Source organism: Strix uralensis, chromosome 4, assembly GCF_047716275.1.
Source record: "Strix uralensis isolate ZFMK-TIS-50842 chromosome 4, bStrUra1, whole genome shotgun sequence".
NCBI classification, from domain to species: Eukaryota; Metazoa; Chordata; class Aves; order Strigiformes; family Strigidae; genus Strix; species Strix uralensis.
This window is the reverse complement of record NC_133975.1, coordinates 102,817,413-102,841,678: the sequence shown is the minus strand read 5'-3', so window position 1 is coordinate 102,841,678 and position 24,266 is coordinate 102,817,413. Positions and strand designations below refer to the sequence as shown.

The following is a 24,266-nucleotide window of genomic DNA, read 5'->3' as shown; positions in this document are numbered from 1 at the left end:
TAATGTTTGCTTTTAGTAGTAGAAGGGATATCTCCTCTAATTACTTTTGCACGTGAAAATAAAACCATGCATAGACTATTACAAGTTTATGTACAGATTATAAAATCCACTGAATGTTAGGTGTCCATATAGGAGTTATAGGACAGAAATTTAGACAATAATATTACAAACTTTATTGCTTCTGAAGAATCTTTGGTGATTTTTGTATTGAGTGAATGTTTACTGTCTTGAAGCGGCATTCCATCAAATTGTACTGTAATTAGAGTTTTTAATAGCATGCTGTAACAGCAGCCAACGTTTGTGAGGTATTTCAGCTTTCAGAACCAAGAACTATACCTGAGCCCGGGCAGTTCTTTCAGGACTTCTCAGCTCTCTAATAAGCATGTAATCTGCACCATTTTTGTTACAACTATAATTAAAAAAGAATTTTAAAAAAACACCAAGGGAGACAAATGAAGAAGTTTCACTATTTCCTTCGCTTACTGCCTGTCTTACTATTTTAAGCCTTGTGGAACTGGCTGGTTTTAAAACCAGTTTGGTGGGCATTTTTAGCAGAGAACAATTGACTGTTTCTCTTGTTTTCTCTAGTGTCTTAGTAATACAGCACTGTGTTTATAAATAAGTTGCTTAGTGCCATTCATTAGCAGACAAAACCATCCTGAAATATTTGTTTTATGTATAGGCTTGTTACTTTAAAATTAAATACCGCATTCTGTACCCTAATGTAAAGCTCAGTTCGGAAACTTTGAAAGCTGTCTCTGATTGAAAAAGTGTTGCTATGGACTCATGTGGCCTCTAGACACTGAGATGTGTTCTTGCCAAGTCTGCTGCTTTTGTTTGTAATTGCTCTTTGCCATCCATGGCCGTACTGTTTCAGTTGCTTATTTCTGAAGGTGCCGTAGTATCTGACCCTGGCTGTATACTTGTTGATTCACTCTACCTCATGTGTGCATCAGGTCATGGGACAGAGGCAGCATAGTCACTGCACAGTGCGTATGCATGAGGGTGGGGTTTTTTATAACTTTGGAAGCCCAGGATAGAAGCGGGGGAGGGCATTACCTTTGGATTTTAAATGTCAACCTGTACAGTGGTGAAGACTGATACAGGAATGTGTTGAGAATATTTTTGGAAGAGGTATGTTTACAAGGCCTGCGTGGGTTGTTTTTTTTTTTTTTTTTTGTTCTACAACTTAAGTTGTGAAGTCCCAGTATATTTTGTGACTAATAAAGCCTGAATGGTTTGGACCCCAAACAACAGTTTTGTCCATTGGAACTGCTGAGAATGTTATTCGTCTGTGCGATACTATGTACAAGTGTGAGTTTTTTGATGATTTAGGCCTCCTGTGTTGAAAGGAAAAAAAGTAATGCCATAGCATGACAATTGATAATTAATATGGAAGTGAGAGAGTTGGATGGTTTAGCTGCAACTCTCCTCATGCAGCTAATTTCTTCCTTCTTTCAACTTAACAGTAAACTCTCTAAACGTTGTTTCTTAGTGCTGGCAATTACAAGTTCTTTCTAAGTTAACTCAGTAGCTTTGCAACGATGCTTTTTAAAAAGTCCATGGAAAAACAAATGACTTGGCAATATGTGTGATTTTATTTACCTGTTCTGAATTTATGACTTTTATTCTTCCAAATATATACTACTTATCTGCAGTATGAAATTAGTGGGAATCCTGAGTGATTTCCCCAGCCGCCCCCTTGTTTTTTCCTGTAGAGCTCAAGTGTCTGGAAGAATTGCCCACCCCTAATAAGAGTGCTCTTTGTGTATGGGGGTGATGGTGCAGGGAGAGATGATCTGCAGTAACAGTTAATTCTTTCTTGAATCTTGGAATTAGCTTCTTGTTCTGCCTGTTTATGGGGCACATTTTTAAAATTAATAATATAAGTACATGTTACTTCATCATCTTGGGATTTATACCGCAGCCATAATGACTGACAAAGAGTCTCAACCCTTTGGATCTGAAGAAGGTCTCTACCAGTAGGCTTAAGTCTACATTCACATCAGACTTTGAACCTTAAATGCAAGTAATTTACACCATCTTTTCCAACCACTCAGGTGCATGGCTGTTCTGCATGCACAAGTGAAGCAGCATAATTATGAATCTGTGTGTGCAAATCAGTATCAGGTACAGAAATGTCAAATATCAGGAGTGCAGTACTTGGACCATAATACACTTTTTCCCTTTCACTTGTAATACTGGCTGCCACAGTAACTTTTTTAGCATTTACTCACTGCTGTGTTGAAAGGAAATAGTCTGGCCTTCCATAGTGTGTTGATTGCTTGAAGCAACAGGCTGGATCTGTTCTCTGTTCTGTGAACTGAAAGAATGATTTTCACTGTAACAGTGTTGTGCAATTGCAACTGTAACTTTGGTCTGTCAATGTAATGACCTTGATGCAGGTAGCTGTTATACTGAGATAAATTCAGTCTGTTTTCTAAGACACTTAGGCACTTTAGAAGAGTTATAGCAAGTCCATATTGTTGGACATTATGTATTTGTTAAAAATAATTGTTTCCTTTAAGAGGTAAGTGGCTCCGTGGTCTCATAAATGTGGATGGGAAAACACTTTAGAAATACACTACAGAAACTCTCAGAGAAGAAAGATGTCAGAAATGAGTATCATAGGAAAATGTGCAACTTTTGGGGAAAATCAATAAAGTTCCACTTCCTTTTGGGGCTTACAGGCTAGTAGTGCTTGGCTGGAATAATGATCTCAATTGTGCAGTTTCTTCACGTTTTGTGAACTAGATAAAAATGAGATTTAGTACTCTGATACTTCAGAATCACACAAGAATGTGTTGAGAGAGAATTAAGAGTAGATGCTACTTCCAAATGTTTTAATGACTAGGAAGGATAATGAAGAAATACTCAGAACAAAGTGTACACAATTTCAGTATAAACAGTATGCATCCTTCTAAGTAACTCAAATGTGCATAAAGATTAATATAATTAATACATTTTCTATCATATAAAATGACAGCTTTAGTGACATACAGCTGAAGTTTCTAGTTTACCTAATTTTACAAATACTCTTTTTCCCAACTATTCAGTGACATTATGGGAGCATTTTGTTATCTAACGTTTTGTGTTCTTTACGTAAGTGTTTTAAAAAAACTCCTGAAAACCAACAACCCACAGATTTCAGGTTTTACTTGCATGCTTTTTTTTCCCCTCCTTTTTTTCTTTCTCCTGGGGCCTGGAAAGCAGGTAATTAAAAGAATTTTGTGAACTTTGTAAGTGTTGCAGAATTACATCCCAATAGTATGTTCTTTTTTTTAAAAAAAAAAAAAAAAAAAGTCTTATCTTCCTGGGAATCTTTCAGATTTGAGGTGATTATCTAAATTAGGTACTTTACATGTAATTGTAAATATGTAAACATATGTGAATGTGTTAATATCATGAACTACATGAGACCATGTTCAGAGTGTAGATACACTCCTGCAGTGTTTCAGAGTTTTTCAAAGCTTCAGTGGTTACAAAGTGTAGCAAGACTTATTTGATGAAATATTTGGCTACATGTAGCTTGTTTTACTATGTTGCAGGTTTGAAGGGGGAATAATGTTGGGAATGTTTCTCTCTGGAAGTTGGAGGAGTAATTAATTCTCCTGATAGTGTAGACTTCACCTTGCTTATAGCAAGCAAATAATTTGTTTTGATGACTGGAAGTGAAAGTGGTTTTGAAGGTTGTAGAACGGTTGTTAGCATGTTAAGGAAAGAATCAGTGTGTTTCAGTCAGCAGCTAGGAATCATGAAGTTAAATTTAAGTAATTTTGAAAAACCCCTAGCTTTTTGAGAATTAGTGAAATTTTGTGCAGGGGGACTGTTGTAGATGCTAAAATGTTCTTGGGCCAAAAAGTGTTTGGATGAATTAATGGAAGAAACATCCTTGGGAGTGTCTCAGTTCAAAGATACTACCTCATACTACTTTTCATTTACAAGTTTTTTGAGATTTGGAATGTTTTCTGAGGTTTATTCTTCTGTTTGTATGCTATTCCCATTTGCCTGTGGTTAGAAGTGGCATACGGACGTTGGTGGTCTGTTGATCTGACGAGACATAGCAATTTTTATACTCTCGTGACCAGTGAGGTAGCTTTGAAATTGTTTGATTGTTTGACAATGCACTTGGTGCTGTTTTGATACTGTTTTGCTTAAATAACAAACCCTGATTCATATCAGGGGCATTAATTGTGATAGAACAGGCAAAGGTTCCAGGCAGGAAATGCAGGTGCTGCTGTTGTGAAATGCACATGGATTGTACTTTAACCACATGCATTGTTTATCGATTGCTTTCTAGATGGTTGAAGTTGGAAAATATGCATAATTGATAAACTGATATTTTGTTGGGTCTTACAGGTGTATCTCAGTATTTAGTATGAAATTAACTGTAACTAACTACTAAAGCAGTCCTTAAAAAAACCCTAAAAGCTACTTAAGTAACACAGAAAATAAAATGAAGTATGTTGTAAAAAATTGATCAACATTCTTATTTGTGATACTTGTAAATGCCATAGGGTGTGTGGGTAACATATGCATCTGAAATGACTAACTTCTGGTTGTACAAGGTGATAAGGTGCTTGCTGTAGCAGGGATGCAGAAGTACCTCTTTGTACAAATAAATAATGTTTATTCACATAATAAAGTATTTTAGTATTTAATACCTTTGGTTTATAATGAAAATTTTTTCAGTATAATGTAGCATGTGTATAGAAGTTAAAAACCAGAAACTTCTGTTCATTAATTATTTTCCTAAGCTAATGTTGAAAACAGCTACATATTTTGTAGAATTAAGTCCTTTTTGCAATTTAAAGCACAGAATTGAGAGTTCTGTGTATTTTGGGTAGTGGGCAATTAGATATAATCAAGGGTTTCCCTACTGTGGCTTTCCGTAAGCTGTTTAGTCAACTGCGTTAGAGGCAGATAGCCTGTGGTAGAACTTTAGGTGCCTGTTTACTGAAGGTTGAAAGTCTGTTCTTCTGTGTATGTATAGGTAAATCCTACCTTCATCATAGGCTTCTTGGCAAGACTTCCAAATTGAAAATGTGCAGAGCTGCTTTCTTTTTGTGGATGAATAACCTACACAGAGAAGACCTGATTGTAAATTAAAAGATGGATGCTATATAGCAGAGCTTATCCTAAAAGATATGCACACAGATTTCAAGTAAGGAGATTTCTTGACATAGGTCAAAATAAATAGGAATAAGTAGATTTTCTCCTGTGAAAAACAGGTAGGTACATAGTTAATATTTCTTTCACTATAAAATTGAGATACTGCTTGTGGCTTTAAAGGGTTAGAGTGTTTATAATAAAAAATCCCCATGTTTTCACTTTTCTGTTTGTCCCGTTCGTCCAATTTTATTTTTTAAACAGTTGATTTAGATCTTTAACATTTCTATATGATATTCTTGCAGTATTCACCTCAGAGACAAAACATAGTAAAAGAATGCAGGATGTTGAGTTACATCAAGATCCATGTAGAAATTGAACAGGAAATACCTGGAGAATTATGAGGTTTATGCTGATCAGTATAGCGGTTGTGTAATTTTTTTCTGGAGTACTATTCCCAAATAACTCCCTTGTATCAACACTTGGGATAAAAGTGTTTTTGTTGTGTAATAATTGCTCTTTCATAAACTAATTATTTCAAATAAAGTCACTCTTACTTAGAAGTAGTACACAGAACTGTTATTTCATGACAGTTACTCTGTTACGTGTGAGGTTTTCTTTTAGACACAGACTAAAAGTATGTGGCAGATAAGTTATATAATACTTCTTGGTGAAGAATTGGGGTTTTTTAAACTCTGGACATGTATTCTATTTCTTAGTTTCATTGCAATCACGCCTATGCGTATTTAATGGCTCTTTGAGAAATCTCACTTTGGGAAATTTTTTTGGGGGCGGGGTGTGTGTGTGTGAAGTATCTGATGGTATAATAATTTCTTTCACACCTAAAGTAGGTTTTGAAATAGTGGTGGGTGTTCTTCATCCTTTTGTCATTTTAAGAAGTTGGGAGAAAGTGATGTCTCTTCCCTAGCTCCTCTCTTCATCAGTTAGGAAAGTGGGATCTTCCACTGATTTAAGAAATCTTTAGGACAAATGTATGACCTGCAAGAGCTTTGTTTGCATATCTATTATTTTTTGTCACTCAGACTGTTCTGGAATTATCCTAAGCAATGGCTCAGCAGGATATAGAGTTTAATGACATCTCCTGCCTTCATCTGAGCAACTCCAACAGGTATTAAGAGCTAATTATGAAGTTGGCTGTTCTTCAGGACCAGTTCTGAACCTACAGCGTGAATTCAAGCTTTCTGTATTTCTTCTGCCTCCATATGATTTCTATAAAAATGGCTGATTAGAGGTAACCTGCTGTTAGCAATTAAGGGTAAAAATACATTTTTCTGGGTTCAGGATAAATTCCACTTAATGTTACTGAGAGATGGAGCCTTTTTGAAGGTATTGTGCATGTTTATGTATATATTTGTGTTGAAAAATCCTGCATATGTTGACTGTAACATTCTGAAAAACTGTGCTGCTCTGAATGCTGATTGAAATCATCCTGAAATAGGCAACGAACTTCAGAAATTCCAGATGCTTGAAGTTCTTGCTGATTATATTTTTTATTTTTTTTTTTTGAAACGGGTCGCTTGCTGTAAAGTTTCTTCCATTTGCTCACCTTGGTTTCTCTTCACCCAAAATATGGTCACTCCTTAACTGCTACCAAATTTCAGGTTGATGATCCTGTAATACTCCTAGAAGAAAAAAAACAAAAACACCCCTTAGCTTTATACCAGTGACCACTATAAGAAGCTGGAGAATGCTTGATGCTGGTATTTAACTCAAAACTGTGGTCTGTTTCTATGTAAAATAACTTTTATATCAAAATACAATTTTCCAGGTGAACAGTGTGGTATTTTGCTCGATACTAAGTTTACCATCAGACAGCTTTAGTACATTTGCTTGTATTTCAGATATCACAGTATATCAAAGTAGAGAATAAGAAGTGGTAACAAGCCAAATGAGTTTAACACTTCAAAACACTTGGAAATTCAAGAGCTGTGAAAGTAAAATTGTTTGCTTGCTTTGAGAATAAGGAGCTTTAATCCTGGACCTCGGGGTGCAGGAACAGAATCCAGGGATACACCTTGAGACCCTGGGAAAGAAAAAGATCCTGCTTGGACAAACAGAACTCTCAGAAGTATTCAAGGAGAACACGTAAACATGTTTACAAGTTTTGTATGACCTGTTCTGTTTCATACTTTAGCAAGGTTTGTACAGTTGAATTGGTAGGAGGCAGGACTACTGGCTGAGTTAACTCTCTGATAAAGTGGAGTAATTTAGAGCGCGCTGGCACTGTTCTGTGCCAGGAGACTAGATTAACATTTAGGAGGTTGACAATACCCATTCTTTGTCAACTTTCTGTCATACCTCCTTTAAAAGACTTTACATTATACATGTCTATTTTAGCTGTCTGACTCTTCTTTTTTTCATAACTTTTATTTCCATGAACTTGATTGTATTCAATTTTGTTATTGTGAACATTGCCATTGCCTTAATGATGCAAAGCTCTTTAAGCTCTGTAATATTGTGTTCTTTCATGTATATATAGATGTCTTCTTACATTCTGGTTCTAACATTTCAGTAGTTTTTGCTTTCTTTGGTCTGTTCTTGGCAATGTGTGTTACTGACCTGCAACTGATGAACATTGACTTGGGTGTTCATCACTAGAACAGTCGAGGTCAGTTCAGGTCACTGTGTTCACAGTCTGCTGCTGATTATACTTTCCCCTTCTATATTCCTAAATAATAAATAGATGTTCCTTTCCTGGTTTTGGAAAGGAAATGTACGTTCTTGAGGATGTTTTCCATGCTGCGATTTCTCCACACTCTAATAATTGTAAGGACCCACCACACTACAAGGTGTACAACTTCACTCTGATTTCTGTGCTCTTGTACTACAACTACTAGTAGTAATAAAGAGAATGAGCTAACAGTCTTAGTTCTATTTAGTATTAAGTGTCTAATGAAGCTCTAACTGTGGCACTTCATTATTAGCTGTATGACTTAACAAGGTAGCTTCATCTTAATGGAATAATGTGCCAGTATAGTGATGCTGACAGTAAAGATATTTTTAATCTTATCAAATTCAAATACTGTGTTTTGGTGTTACCAGCAGTGTATAATTAGTATTACTGGTTGTAGTGGTGACTTTCTTGGAAAGAAAACTTCTTTACTAGCTTAGATGTATTGAAAAAAATGTCCAGCAGTTTCAAAGACTGTACATGAATCTTTTTAGGTAGAGATGGGCTGAGGTGTGTAACTATTGGCATTTAAAAGATTACTTGCAAGATTCATGTGTTTAGGACAAACGTAGAAAACATAGATGATTGTGACAGAATGAGAAACTGCATTTGAGGATGAACTTGTGCTGAAACAAACATGCTGAGTTGCTTTCCTCCACTCACTGCTGTGAGTTTCCTGCTAAAAGAAATTCATAAAACCCCTGAATGATCTGTGGCTTTGTAAGTGGGAGATATAAATATAGAAATTGGGAAGTGATTTCTGTCTTGTGATCTGTGCAGAACTGGCAAGGTCAACATTGCAATATAATGTCCCATTCTTTAGGAGTAACGTCGAAAAGAGTGCTGAAAATTTGACATAAAAACAATTTGAGGGCTGGAAATAACATCTTGAGGAATGATCTGTTTAGAATTCAGACTTGCTGGCTAATCAAAAGGAAGTCTGAGAGGTAGCCTTATATTAGGTGTGTCCCTACATTTCAGACATATTCAGATGCTTTTTAATTTAAAATAGAAGATTCTTCAGTTTAAGGGGTATGACACAACAGACTGGAACTTCACCTTAAAAAAAGGAAATTATCCAAATGAGGGGGTGTAGATAGTGTGACAAATATATGTGTGAAGTTGGGTGACTGCCTTCTTTTTTGGTGGTTTGGGTTTTTTTTTTTGTAGAACAGCCAAAGTAATAATCAGGCACCAAGTGTAAAACATACTGAAATAATTTTTGTACAATGAAAAATTATGAATCCTTTCTACATGGAGACACAGAAGAAATCGAAATGGATTCAAAATAAGCCATCTCTTGCTCTGTAGTCTAATCTACTGTTCTTTCTGTGCTTTTTCTTGAAGTATCATACTTAAATGAAGAACTGGACCCTTGGAATAAGCTACTGAGGGAAGTAGGGGATTTCTTTTTCTGTTTTGTTGGGATGGTTTTTTATTTTTGTTTTTAAAATCTTAAGCATTTGATTCAGTACGAATGTAACTGAATGAAATACGTTCTATCTAAAAGTCAGACTGCTTTAATTGATCTTGTGTCCTTTAAATCAATTTTATTTGCATAGCTGTTAGTTTGAAAACATGCTTTCCTAAGTTCCCCTATTACAATTACCTGTTAGAGAAGCTAGGAGACTATTTTCCTTCTGGAAAATAGAGTTTATAGATGTATTTTTAGTTGACCGCACTTCTCTTTTGCAAAACTAAGTCTCCAGCACCTTGACTTTGAGTCACAGAAGGAATCTCTAATTAATTAAATGATTGAAAATAAGAAGTGCTATATATTACCTACTTTGGGTAAAAAAAGGGTCTTCTCTAAATTAAGTTCTAGTAAAATATGTGTGTGTATGTAAGTACATACAGCCACACAGATGCATAGTTTGCTTATTTTCAGTATAACTCCTTTGACTTTGTGTTTTCTAATCCAATTACAGAGACAACTGCAGTAGTAAGGAGGAATTTGATTATAAGGGTACTGTAGATTAATCTTGCATCTTCACAGTATTGAATGGCTGCCTTAAATGAAAGGGAAGCTGGCACTATCTGTACTGTAATAGGTGAAATGTACTCAACATAACTAGTTTCTGGTAGGAAAGGCAATGACTTTTTTGTTTCTTAACTAAAATCATGTTACTGATAGTCCATATCAAAGTACAGTAATTTAGTAGTTTGTTGGTGGGTTGTTGAACATGCCTGTCCAGGGCTAGAAGCTGTTCTTGAAAAATTAAAATCAGAAGAAAATGTACAAGAACACTTGCAGTGTAAATTCTAAGACCCCCAGCTGCAAAATAATCCTGACCTTTATTTAAGAAGTTCTCTTACAATTGCTGTGGTTGCACTGCACTTTAGTCTGTTTTACAATCAGTTTGTGCTGTAATTTAGAACAATTATATAATGTTGTGTGTAAATGGCAGACCTGTCTATAGCACCCTTCTATCTGTGTTTCAGTAATGTATAGAGGAGATACAAGCACATTCAACAGTTTACTTTGAATCTCTGATTATTGTGGTATGAGTAAATATATATGAGAGTTTGGATCTGGGCAGAAAAGTACTTCAGAGACTTCAAAGTAGAGTGAAAATTTTTTTTTAGGCATTATTTTAGCATAAGTTTATACAGAACATTTAATGAATAAACTGACATCTATGATGATGCTAAATGTCTTCAAAATACTCGCTGTACTGTGGTGTAGTAGCTGTGATGGTCAGAAGTATTTTGCAAGTGGCTAAAACACAATCTAATCTGTGGTTACAGTGTATTTTGCTGTTGCTTATTGAACCTGGTGATTGGACTCTGGCTTGTCCACAAGCTTGTCTGTGTCTGTTTTCGTTAGTTTGTCCGTAGAGAGGATAACTGCTCACAAGCTTTGCTTCCTGTAAATATTTCATACTGGAATAATGTACAAAATGTTACCTAGAAAATACTACATACAGTCTTGTTAATTGAGGGAGGGAGCACTTACAGTTGATAGCTGATATTTTGGCAAGAGTTCAACTTTTGGCATTGGTGTTGCAGTTTTGTTGTGTTTTTTCCAGCACAGACATTTGGAAAATACCATGACTTAATTGATTTTTAAAATGCAAAACTTCAATAATTTCTTACCAAATTGTAGTCTAATAAGAACTTCTTTTCATTTATGGAAAAGGAAATAATTTTGGCTGTATGTGGCAAAGAATGTAGCATTGAGTCTGCAAAAACACAGGACATTTATTATGTCCTCTATTCCCAATATTTTGTGAAAGATTGTGTGACTTTATAAAAACTATTGAGACAGTGAAGGTACTAGGCCCATGAAAGACATGTTAAGGAAACCTGTTGGTTTAGTTAGATGCTCTCAAGCTCTGCTGTGATAAATAATAAAGAAATTTGTGAGGGTTTTCTTTGCATTTGGGGGCTGGATACTCCTCTTGCTCCATTTGGTAATGTGTGAGAAAGGCTTTCAGCAACAATCCATTTTGGACATTAACAAAAGCTGACTTTGGTTCTATTGTGAATATCGTGGCAGACACCTGCCAGGTGGTTTGATAAAGAAACACTGATGAGATTAATGTAGGATGTATTTTGTGTTAAATTTGGCATTGACCAAACTACATATTGGCAGATTAAACTGTGTAACTCAGGTTCTTGCAGTTTTCTGTAGTCTCATTGAAAGTGGCCATGTGTTGATACTTAAAACTATTTCAAGTCCTGTATTAACTTTTTTCTGTAAAAGGCATGTGAACACTAATATTCTTCCTTTGTTTATTGGAAAAACTGATGTGAAATGAATTAAAGTCCCATAGCAAGTCAATTAAGAAAATAGATGTAGGATTCTTAGTTTTATTTTGCATGACTTGATCTTCAGTAAGTACATACTTTCTTGAGGAAGGATACTTGTTTTCAAACAGTCCTAATTGTGAAGAGAACTTAGTTTAATGTTTGTTTTCAGAGCTTTCTTAAATGATTATTAGAAGCATGACTGCCTCAGTCTTGGGAGTTTGTGTTCAAACATGTTTCATAGATTATTCAACCTGCTAAAGGAATGCAGTTGAAATATTCTAACCAAACGCTTCATAGAATAGTGTTTATAAGTAGTAAGAAATACTTTTGCTGCTTATGTTTTACTTGGCTATTTAATTGACTTGAGTAATGGCATTCAATTTGATGTTTGAATGGAAAGACTAATTTCTCAGGAGAATTATATTGATGTTGGGAAAGATAGAATAACTTGGAGGTAAAAATGAGTGGGTGTTTTTTGAGGTCACAGTGAGCATTTGTGTCAAGTACCTCCAAGCATTCCTGTTAACTGTCAATTGAATAAGGAAATAATTATGGCTGTAATTATGGCTGTTTAACAGCTCCACTAAAATTTGCTGGATCTTGGGTCTGCTTAGATTGCTGATGTTCTTGATTTGCATGTGAAGGTGCAAAGGAAAATGCAGAATTGCTAGTGGAGGAGTCTTTAGTGATGCGGAAATAAAATGCCTGCAGAAATTGTCAGGTGTGTGGGGAGGAGAGGTGACGTAGGGACAGTGGCTGATAATTCTGACACTGGCATGGAGCATTTTAGTAGTTCTCTTGTATGTTGATGATAATGACCAGATTAACTTCACTTTTCCTGAAGTTAATGTAATCATTCAGTCTTATACAATAGAATCTTCTTCCAGGAAGATGACAGTTCCTGTCTAGAAATTTTTAAAAGAACTTACTTTTCTGAAGGATTGTCTCTGGGACTGGAATTGAAAAGAACTTACTTATAAATTAAACTGTGTTCAGTGTTTTGTAAGTTTTTAACTGAAAAAATTTTTAGAAGCCTGTTGTTCTATAAAGAACACTTGAGTACACGAATGGTCAATGAATGATAAACTTCTAAGGCACTTATATCCATTATTCCAAAAATATTGTTTTATTTAGTTTTCAATTCTTGGAATGTATGTTTTAGTCTCTGAGGAGAATGCTCTTTGTTATAGAGTTTGAATCTATAGTTTTTACTGGCTTCTAGCTTTTTTTGGACTTGTAGTCTCAACCGACTTTTTCCTGCTGCTGGCTTCTGTGTACTTGATAAAAGTCTATAGACAAATTGGTTTACTTAGTTTCTAGACCATGAAATTTAGAGGGGTGCTAGTCTTAAACACATCCGTGAGTTGTATGAGTTTTGTTACTCTAGTATTCCTAAATATCATATTGGTTAGGAGAGTGGCCATAAAATCCTAGCACAAGAAAAATGATTCCATGAAAAAATTCTAGTAAGAAATAGTGACAGAATGAAGAGACAATCTTATACTGAGTTGAAGGTGTGACTTAGAAGTTTGGCGCTCTCATAGAAGAGGAGGAATGGAATTTTCTCTAAGTTGTTCAGAAAAGCTGATGAAACTTGACAGTACTTGGCCCTGTAGTGAAAAGAAGCAGACTTCTGAATCTGAATGACTGAGAGTGGTGGTGGTGGTAAAGAGGAAGGACAGATCTGGGGAAAGAGTTTCGCAAGCCTGGTCTTTAGCATACCCATTGCAGGACTGAAGGGGACTTATGGATCAGTAAATTCTCTTGTATCTGTCAGTTGTGTGATTAACCTGCCAGATTGCTCCTTAGAACTAGCTGGGTTTCTTGTGTCTACCACTTTTGTGGGACAGTTGCTCAAGGATGTCACTTTTCTAGCGGTTAGGAATCGCTTTTGAAAAGTGATCAGAACGTGATCAGATGAGTCTTTGGAAAAAGTATCGGTTGAGGAGCAAGAGATGATCATCAGCTCAAATGGAAAAGAGCTACAAAAAGGGAACCTTCAGCAAACATCTTCATACCGTTGCTACTTTAAGTGCAGTAGTTACTGACCTGATCTTTAACTGACTGTTCATAAGGTTCTGCAGATGTTGTTCAAATGTACACTAGTATTACCTAGTTGTTGAAATCTTTTTTCCCACATCTTTAACCTGGACTTATGAAGTAAAGGTTTTCTGTTAACATATGAGAGCTGATGTTTATAATTTTTTTAAGTCTTCCAATTATTTTTTTATTTTACAGGATCTTTAAAAGTGGTGTATCTTTGAAACATGCAAGATCCTGGTATGACCAGTGACACCCATCTCACTTCACAGCTTACTAGAGAGAGAATCTTGCTTGAGACTTTAATTTCTAAAATAAAGATTGATTTTTATTTTTATATATATATATATATTTATTTAAAGCAGTCACGGTATCTTTCAGTCCTCAGTTGACAGTTTAAGGTTTAATTGCAATTGTAATGTATAGGCATAATCAGGTCTGTCAGGATACGCTAAAACTCTTCTAGATGCTTAATGCTTTTACATACGTGATGGCTTAGATGTTTGTAATGAGATGAAATTCCATACTGTTTGTTGAAAACTGAAGGTGAAGGCTTCTCCTTATGTTCAGTTTCTCTTTTGTGAATAGGAACTAGAACATTAGTAGCTCTGCAGGTGTGTCTACTCTTAAATTAATGTTGTGAGTCAAATCTTCCACCTCCCCAGTATTTTTTAGTTTTCCAAAACAGTGTTCTGCTTCGTCTTTGGCATAATAATCATCTAACAATGAACATTAGGTTAGTCTTTTTGTATGATAATAATCTTGTGATTAAAACAAAATGTTAAAAAAAAAAAAATCTTACTAATTGTTTTGAGTTTTGTGACATGCCCTAGTAGAATAAGCATATGCTATGGGTGCACTGGGTATGTATATTCCAGCTGCTTCAGTGTATTGCATTTCTTTCAAAAATACTGCAGGCCTTTTCCTTCCTTCCTTCTAGAAGTCTAAATGGACTTTAGAAAAACAAAACACAAGCATTGCATTGCAGCTGTCATTGCTTTGCATACAGTTGAATTTTTTCAAAATACACTTCTAGAGTCTGAGAGTTAACGTTTGCAACTGAAATGAGAAGAGAGTATTCTTGCTTACTGAGTGTGTTCCTGTATTGCTAAATCCGTTAGAATTTGATTGTTTGAGTTGTACAGGAAAGTGTTAGTGTTTCAACAGCGTAAGTCCTTTAATTAGTCTTACATCCTTTACCATTCAGGTTTCGTGCCTCTTTTTCCCTTTGATATGTTTTGCTAGGTTTGAGATGTTGGACAAATATTTCCAATACTGCATATCAGGATTGATTAATAAAGGAAATCCTGTATGTGGTTACTATATAACCTTTAGGTTGCATATGCAATTTTACCTGCCCAAAATGCTGTAATAGCTTCCCTCCTTTGTCGTCCATGTCTAAGAGAAATATGTTTGATCCCTGTCTTTGTCTTCAAGTCGGGCTTTTCTGTGCAGTTGAGGCAATAAAATGCAGTTTTAATATGAATGCTGCTATTATGGGTAGTGCTATATGAAATGTAGAGCAATAATTCTTAAATTTTAGGACCTTTCAAGCTTCTTAAAAGAAGGGGGGGAAAAAAATCCTTATTTTCTTCCCAGAAAATATTTTTTCTTTAAATTTTATTAATTTCTGTGTGAAATACAGTATTTTTAATAATTTGAAGTTGTGTGGAAGTTCTCTAGTAAACCATGTTTTAAAACTTCTGTTACACTTTGATTGCACACTAGGGATGGGGAGTGTCAGTCTAATCAGTGATTTACTTATTCCTACTGTTCAAGAAAAAGTTCAGTTTCTTATTTGAGATCTTGGAGTTTGTTGGGTGAGACTGTTGCCTGGTTTGCATGTGGTCAGACTTCCTATTTAAAAGATAAAACCCTTCCAATTACAAAATGTAGTGCATGTATTTCTGAAATGCAATGTCATTAAAACAATATTAAGTTTACAAAATCTAGAATATTAGGTGTTAGAATTTTTATTTGTTCCCTTCTATATGTGCCTTCTGTAGTTATTTAACCTCAAACAATTCTTTTTCGTGGGATCCATAGTATTCAAGTAGCTGTTCAGTAATTCTTTTTATCCTTGTATTCTATCTTGCCCAGTTTCAGGCATTATTTCATGCATCCTTGCACAAATACAAAGTATCTGTCACTAACTGCTTCTCAGAGCTCCCTGGATTGACTTCCATAATAAAACTGGCCAAGTTCATGTGGTGGTACTCTTTATTTACAGCTGAGGGCCAAGGTGTAGAGGGAGCCAAGAGTTACCAAGTATCACTGAATTTTGTAGAAAGATAGTGGATGTCAGAGATTCTGTTGAAGTACTGTAAATATCAAATGTCCAGACTGGTTGAAGAGGAGGATTCTGCCATGAAAAAGAGGCTCCTGGTTGAGCTTGTCTGAAGAATCTGAAGCATAGCCCTATCTGTGGGGAAAAATATTCTAACAGAATCTGCACACAACTAAATTCATCTGGATTTTTTTTTTAAAGCTATGGGAGGCCATATTTTTGCTTACACAACTAGTGTTTTATACACATTCTGTAAAATAACATGTTTTCTCTCCCTTAAGAAATGGTCTTGCTAATACACTTTTAAAAATACGTTTTGATTTAATTTGTAATTCAGAAGAGTTAAGACTCATCTTGTATTTGACTTTCCTAGTCTCTCTACTCTTGTTTTGCAACTCTTGTGCCCTGGACATACAGGTTATCATATCATGGTCAGTTTAGCCTGATCTAAGACCATGTTGTCACTGAAAGGAGCTGTTAGTTCAGTATCCTGTTTGCATCCCTTGTGCCAGCCTAAGTACTCCCATGGCTATACACAGTAGGATCAGGAAACTGATGTAATTCAGAACGGAGTGAAAAATAAATAGAATGGTTTCCTCAGTAGACTTAATGTGTGGCAGCAGAGACAGCTAAGTCAGCACAGTAGAGGGAACAGAAATACGAGGTGGAGGAGGATTGCTCCTCTTAGTATCAGCCTGGGGATTTACAAATTGGTTTAAGACAATGGAAAGAATTCTGTCGTAACTGGGAGGGAGGGAGGAAAGGTGAGTACTGAATTGTTCTGTGCCATTTTGTTTCCCAATTTTAGCACTAGTCAATCTTTAGTCATCAGTATAGTTATAAATCATATCAAACCTAGCTCTCCTGAGAATTGTTTCAAAGGAAAGGAATATCTAAGGATTGAGAAAGTTATATTATGTAGAGATCATTCTTAAGCGTTTGTCTTTGTGTGTAGAACCTAAGCTAATACAATAACCCTGAGGGAAACTGATCTGTTTATCTGTTTTTATCAAACTTGAGATATACTGCTTTTCAAAAAAGTCGGTGTTGGGAAATGGTGTGTTAAGTCTTAGGGCTCATAGTCATGCAATATGTCAAGTGATAGTTTTGACGCCCCTCACTTCTCAGTTCAGGACTTAAGGAAACAAGTTGATTAATGTATCTTATATAGCAAATCCGCAGTGATCTTATTCTCGGTTTTGTATTGAGGGTCTTGATGACTAAGTGTTCCTAAAGTCTAAATTGATTTTCCATATTCCTAAAGATCAAGCTCTTAACTTCTGCATAGATAACGTCTGTTACGTTTTAGCCATGTGATGGTTACAATTGAGAAAAAAGGAAAAAAAAATAAAATCTCTAAAATCAGTCAGATGTGTATACAAGCAATTACAGAAAGTGGATGCTAAAGAAGTTTGCTAATATTGACAAAAATGTCAAAAACCCAACTACAAAGTGCATTCTTGTGTGGCAGTTGTTCTGTTCAACCTTTTGGACCCTGTGAAGAGTGTTATAAATGGTGTTGTATATAAAAAAAAAAATTTTGAGGGCTTTTTTGTAGGGTGGATTTTTGGGGTTTTTTAAAATAACATTATTTCTGTAGCATACTGATTCTCAAGATCACTTAGCTCATTAACCTGGCTTGTTGAGAAGTATTAGATCTAGGCAATACCTAGTAAATATGGAGACTTGATTCTGCTTGGCCAAGTACTCCAGGAGTATTTCCAGAAGAAGGAAGTAGTTTGACTGTGAGCATTTAGGAGGCAGATGCCTCCCTCTGTGTACGATCGCAGCTGTATTATTTTCCTCTCCGTTATCAGCAAACTGAGGCCGAAATAAGGCCCAACAGTTGCAGCAGTCAACTAAGATTTGACAAATAGTTATAAAAGGGTGCTTGGCCAATGAAAGAAGACCAGTAGAAGGAGAGAAGACCTGAGTTTTGGAAAGAGTTGAGAACTGCATTCGAGTCAAAGAGCATAAGAGCTTTCATAACCTTCCTTAGATGATAATTATCAAAGTATTTAGTTTTATTTTTGTAAAAAGAGTCTGTGTGCATGCAGTAACTTCCAAATGTTTGAAGTATGGTATTGCGCATATGTGCATGTAACATTACTTTTATTAAAAAACTACTTTTGTAACTATTTTATGTGTACCTTTTTATTTATGTGTAAGGACACTGTTTACTTTTTGTTGTCTTATCCTTGACTAGTGAAAATTGGGATAACAGGTTGGGCTTGTGAAATTGTCTGCTCATTTGCTGCCTTAGAGGAGTGCAAATTATGTATAATTGTAGTTTTCTCCAGAAGGCTGTTAACTTTCTATTGGATTAGAGTCAGTATTATATTATTTTTTAGAATCTAAGTAACATAATTGCAGTTGAGTATAGTTGTTGGATTTGCTCAGCTCCCTTCATCCTCTTCCACTGGGAGCTCGCTGTCTAAAATAGCTGATTCTGGATCTTGGTTTCCACCTTTTATCTTGAAATAGCTGTGCAATCATTACAAAGTCTGTATTTTTTTATTTTTTCTTCATTACCATGTACTCTTTGATGCATTACTCATTCTCACCAAATGGCAGAGGTTCAGAGCGCTTTCATGACAGACTTTTAACTGAAATAGTTGTAACTGCCTTGTTCTCAGTAAGATTTTAAATGTTAATTGTGTAAACCATTAGTTAGCTAATGCAAGGTAAAAGAACACATTTGAATTTGGTTTACCATTGAGCACAAGGCCAGAGGGGCTAAAATCAGGGCTGATGGGTGAAGTTTTATATAATGATATCACTTAGTCTTGAGGAGGGAGCAATGCAAGAATGCTACCGTCCTGGTTAGACTGTTTCGGGCTCTAACCACTGAGAGTAATGAAAAGGTACAACCACTCCCTTTAAAAAAATCTTCAAGGATAGATTAGGTGCTGGTTATAGCTCTGCTTTTTTTTTATTGTGCCTCTTTTAATAATGAAATTATGTTGTTGATCTTAAGCTCTGTAGAGCAATGTGGACTCGACTCTACTCTCCTTATTCTATTTTTTTTAATCCCTTTTCCAAGAAAATTTTATGTTGAATCTTGTCTTGAATTAGCTACCCAATGACTTCAGTCAATTTAAAGTCATAATCAGGACAAATGAGTTTGTGGTTTCCTGTAATGATGGCCAATCCAGTAATACCATTAACTGTTTAAATTTTGTATTCACATCTGCAAATTCCCTTGTCCTCCCTAGGGTTTTGGCTTGCAAAAGACAAAATATAAGTCCTTTTGCTTCCTAGTGAAGAGACGACTTTTTTCTCAACAAACTTACTAACTATTTTTCAGCTACTTAAAATATTCCACTAGACCTTTTGCACTAGTTGAGATAACAATAAATTCAGTGGAACATAGAAGCTATCTACTAGGTTAGCAGGCAAGTAGGAAGCTTCATTGCTGTGTAAGTTGGGTGGGTAATATGATTGATGCTTTGAAAAAAAAAAAAGGCATTTTTTTCTCCGTACAGAACAGCACACTAAAACCAATTCTTCCTTGATATTCTAACCTTCAGCTGACTTCAGTAGTAAAATGTGAATCCATAAAATATAGTTGTTTCCTGTGTAATGGATTTGTAAATTCTTAATCTGTTCAATATACTGGCATTAAAAACTAAATTGCTTAAAAGTATGCTGTTTATCTATTTTAATACAGCTTTGAGTTTGGAAGAAAATTAGAATAGAATTTATGTTAACAATGCCATAAGGACAAAAATGTATACATATATTAAAATGTTTGATACAATTGCTGTTTGTGCCTTCTTTTAGAGTTACTATAATAACTTTAATACCTTTATTTCAAGGCAAAAACCCCAACATTTATGAACAGAAATAATCCTTGGTCTTTAGGGCAGAAATATTTTTGTTGTTAATGACTGACTGAAGTGATTAATGCAAAACAGTTTTGGTGGTGGTTTTTTTTTTTCCTTCTGAGGCAGACTTCACTGCATTGTTTTGGGAACAAAATGGAATAAAATCCGTTATCTTTTTTTTGTGTGTTTTCAGGCTCGGATAGCGTTTTTACAAGGGGAAAGAAAGGGTCAAGAAAACTTGAAGAAAGATTTAGTGAGAAGAATAAAAATGTTAGAATATGCATTAAAACAAGAAAGGTAGGTATGCAAATCGTTCAGCTTTTATCTGTCCTGAAAGACTTTACAGACTAAAAGGAGTTCTATCACATCATGTAAAATATCTTTACTAGATCATTCTACATTAGTTTATGTAAGCCAGTTTATGGCTGGTCGTCTTTATGTGTTCTGTTAAACTTCAGTGTCTGTTATAATAAAAACTTGCATAATTTTCAAATTGTTTGGACTCATGTCTTAAACACAGAAAGTTCGAATTGGACAGTTTCCCTTTTCTGAGTTTGAGTAATGGTATACTAAGTAAGAGTAAATGTTCCAAAACATTTATACTTTATTACTACACCTTTACCTGCTCTTCAGTGGTATTAAAACTTGAAAGAATTCTCTTGATCCCCTGCAACTATTTTGTATATGTTGCATGATGGAAACTATATTTTGTGGCAGAATGGAATCCTATAAAAGTTATTATATTTTGAAGTATTGTTTTTTCATGTGGTAGATGATAGAATTTCTAGTCTCAGAAGGTGCATTTTCTGTAGCATTAATGCTTTAAAAATTAAAATTCCATTCAGTCCATGCAGGCTAATGTCCTTCAAACCTACATGCTCTTCTGTTGCCTGGTTATTTCATTTGACCAAAATTAGTAGTTAATTTTTCAAAAACATGAGGAAAATAATCATGTTATATGTGTATACTTTCAGTAGTGGACTAAATTCTTATATTTAATTTTATCTTGCTCTTAAAAAGTAGCTGAATCCAACAGTGTCTTGAGGATCAGGCAGAAAAATAGGTAATTGTTTATTTTGGTTTTGGGGAGAACATTCCTGCCAGAGTACACTTAAAATTTTGTAACAAAGTATAGTGAGGCTTCACCTGAACATTTTTAAGTTAGTTGTCCAAGAGTAAGTATGTCTGAATATATTTTACATTAAGAATTAGTACTATGAGTAAGTGACTAGTACAGAAGTAACTTTGATTAGTTAGTTCATATTAAAAATGAATGTTTTGGCAAGGATGGCTACAAAGAATCATAGAATGGTTTGGGTTGGAAGGGACCTTAAAGATCATCTAGTTCCAACCCCCCTGCTATGGCCAGGGACACCTTCCACTAGACCAGGTTGCTGAAAGCCCTGTCCAACCTGGCCTTGAATACTTCCAGGGAGGGGGCAGCCACAGCTTCTCTGGGCAACCTGTTCCAGTGCCTCACCACCCTCATAGTGAAGAATTTCTTCCTTACATCTAATCTAAATCCTACCTTCTTACATCTAATCTTAATCTACATACCTGTGTGTGAAGTGTCCAGAGTAAAGGTGCTTCACAAAACAGTGTATGTTCATACAGAAAGCCATATCGACACATCATGTGTTTTCTGGTGAAGTAATAGGCAGAAAGGATCTATTTCTTCATTCAACCTTGTCCTCAAAATGGAAGGTAACTCAAGGTTTCCAGCCAGTGTAAGACTAAAAGTTACATTGTTGTACTATACAGGTAATGTGCAAGTCACTCCGGATTCAAGCCAGAAGAACAGTATGCAAAGTCTTGGGGTGGGTGTACTCTTCCTTTAAAGAACATTGAACGTATCAAAGGAATAATGTGCTGTTATCTAGGGCAGACCCAAATGTCTTGAGTATAAGTAACTTTCTGTTGAAGGAAAACATTTTAATTATTTTGGCAATAAAAACTGTGCGATGCACAGAGAGACTTCCATAGAATCATGGAATACCAGGTTGGAAGGGACCTCAAGTATCATCTGGTCCAACCTTTCTTGGCAACAACAGTCTAGACAAGATGGTCCAGCACCCTGTCCAGCTGAATCTTAAGTGTTCGATGTTGGGGAATCCACCACTTCCCTGGGGAGATTATTCCAGTGGCTGATTGTTCTCACCGTGAAAAGTTTTCCTCTTGTGTCCAGTCACAATCTCCCCAGGAGTAACTTGCACCCGTTACCTCTCGACTTTCCCATGTGACTCCTTGTAAAAAGGGAGTCTCCATCTTCTTTGTAGCCAGCCTTTAAATACTAGAACGTGGTGATAAGGTCTCCCCTAAGCCTTCTCTTCTCAAGGCTGAACAAACCCAGTTCTCTCAGCCTTTCCTCATATGACAGGCTTCCCAGTCCCTTGATCATCTCTGTGGCCCTCCTCTGGACCCTCTCCAGCCTGTCCACATCTTTTTTGTATAGCGGGAGCCAAAACTGAGCACAGTATTCCAGGTGTGGCCTGACAAGTGATGATTAGAGTGGGATGATGACTTCTTTATCTCTGCTTGTTGATGTCCTTGTTGATGCAACCCAGCACCCTGTTGGCTTTCTTTCCACCAGGACCCCCAGGTCCCTTTCCACAGAGTTGGTTTCCAGCCAGGTCGATCCCAGCCTGTGCTGCACTCCTGGATTATGTTTTCCCAGGTGCAAGACCTTACACTTGTGGTTGTTGCACTTCATAAGGTTCTTGTTAGCCCACTCTTCCAGCCTATCCAGGTCTTCCTGCAGGGTGGCTCTCCCTTCTGAAGAGTCCACTTCCCTGCTCAGTTTGGTGTCATTGGCAAACGTGATCAGGGTGCGCTTGATCCCATCATCCAAATCACTTATGAAGATATTAAACAACATTGGGCCCAATGTCAATCCCTGGGCTCCTCGCTTGTGACAGGTTGTCGGTTTGAAAAGGAGCTGTTTCCCACGACCCTCTGGGTGGGCCCTGTCAGCCAGTTCCCCCCCCCCATTGCACAGACCACTTGTCTAGACCATAACATATCAGTTTCTCTAGGAGGAGGCTGTGGGGAACTGTAACAAAAGCCTTGTAGAAATCCAGGTAGATGATGTCCACTCTCACCCCACATCAACTGAGCAGGTTACTTTGTCATAGAAGGCGATCAGGTTTGTGAAGCACGATTTGCCCTTGGTGAGTCTGTGCTGGTTTTTCCCAGTCATGTGCTTCATTTGACTTGTGACAGTCCCCAGGAGGATTTGTTCCATAACTTTCCCAGGGATTGAAGTAAGACTGATGGGCCCATAATTTCCTGGATCTTCTTTTAAGGGCTTCTTGTAGATGGGGGTTACTTTCTGCAAATGCACACCATAAAGTTGTGAGCGTTGCCTACCTATTGAGATAAATTGGAGGCAGTTAATTACAGCTGAAGTAGGAAGACATCATACAATAAAATAATCTGAAGATGAATGACATTGGTGAAACCGCATTCCTGCTTTCTCCTGAAGTGCAGCTGCCTTTATAGTTTGACTTCGCATGAAATTCCAGAATTCATCTGATGGACGAGAAACTTGTAAACATATGTACAACAGAAGCACAACAGCAGAGACATACAGTTTGGTTTAGTTCTTGTGGCTAGTGGGTACAAGCCAACACTGCATACTTTTCAAGAGGAAAATCCTTGCTAAGTCCCAGCCAGAATTCTCATGAAGATTACTAAAAACAGGAACTGAAACTCTGGGGTTGATTGGTGAATGTGTGGGAGGCAACGAGGAAGCTTTCTGTAATTTTTTGCTACAAATGCCCAGTGGTTTGAGGGGTTCTAATTGCGAAAGTATGATGGATTGAGTAAAGAAAGCAAGCAGGTACTGACTTGTCGGTAAATCATCCAGGAATGCTAGTATGTTAGTTTCTTGTTTATGACACTGAATGAAGAGTTTGGGATATAATAGGTGTTATTTTTTTGCCATTGTTCCTCTGAGTGAAGAATAACAACTAATGAAGAGGAACCAGCCCCAAAGCAAAATAAATTCTGAGAATTTCAGATCTGAAAATTGTTGACAGCAATTTTCAGTGTTGCACCTGATTCCCCTCTGTCCCCTTTCTCCTCCTCTTGTTGCAAACTGATGCAGTCAAAAAGTTTCTTGCAGTGAAATATTAGACTATAGGAAGTCATAAACAAGCTCATTCAGACAATGATGACTCATGGTTTCTCAGAAAAAAAGTATGAAACAGGGCATCAGTGTGTAAGGTTAAATAAAATGCATTAGTAGTTACAAAGTAGTTTGATATTTCTAGTATTTATCTCTAAGTGTGTGTGCAACAGGTGTGATAATGTTTTAGAGAAGTAAAATGTTACTATTTTAATGTTCTTAAATATTTTGGAAGTTCTGTATCAATTTTTGTAATAAAGTTAGGCCTTAAGTAGTTATATGTATGGCATTATTTTTTTTTTTTAGCTAGTGTATATTCCTTTATGATGCTTTGCAGAACCAACAAGACTTCTGTTGTATAGTCTAAGCCACTCTACTCTAAGCTTCATTAGCATAGTGCTGTGCTTAAATTAATAGGACTTGCTGAGATCA

At 36.2% G+C, this 24,266-nt stretch overlaps 1 protein-coding gene across 5 annotated transcripts in view; it reads left to right on the top strand.

Annotated features, from left to right (window-relative positions):
• STRN3 (striatin 3) overlaps window positions 1-24,266 on the top strand; it is a 68,862-nt gene that overhangs the window by 1,452 nt on the left and 43,144 nt on the right. For all 5 annotated transcript variants that reach the window (XM_074868240.1, XM_074868242.1, XM_074868241.1 and 2 more), the window contains exon 2: window positions 19,902-20,005. In XM_074868240.1, coding sequence (XP_074724341.1) covers window positions 19,902-20,005 — 104 coding nt within the window. The remainder of the gene's footprint in view (window positions 1-19,901; window positions 20,006-24,266) is intronic.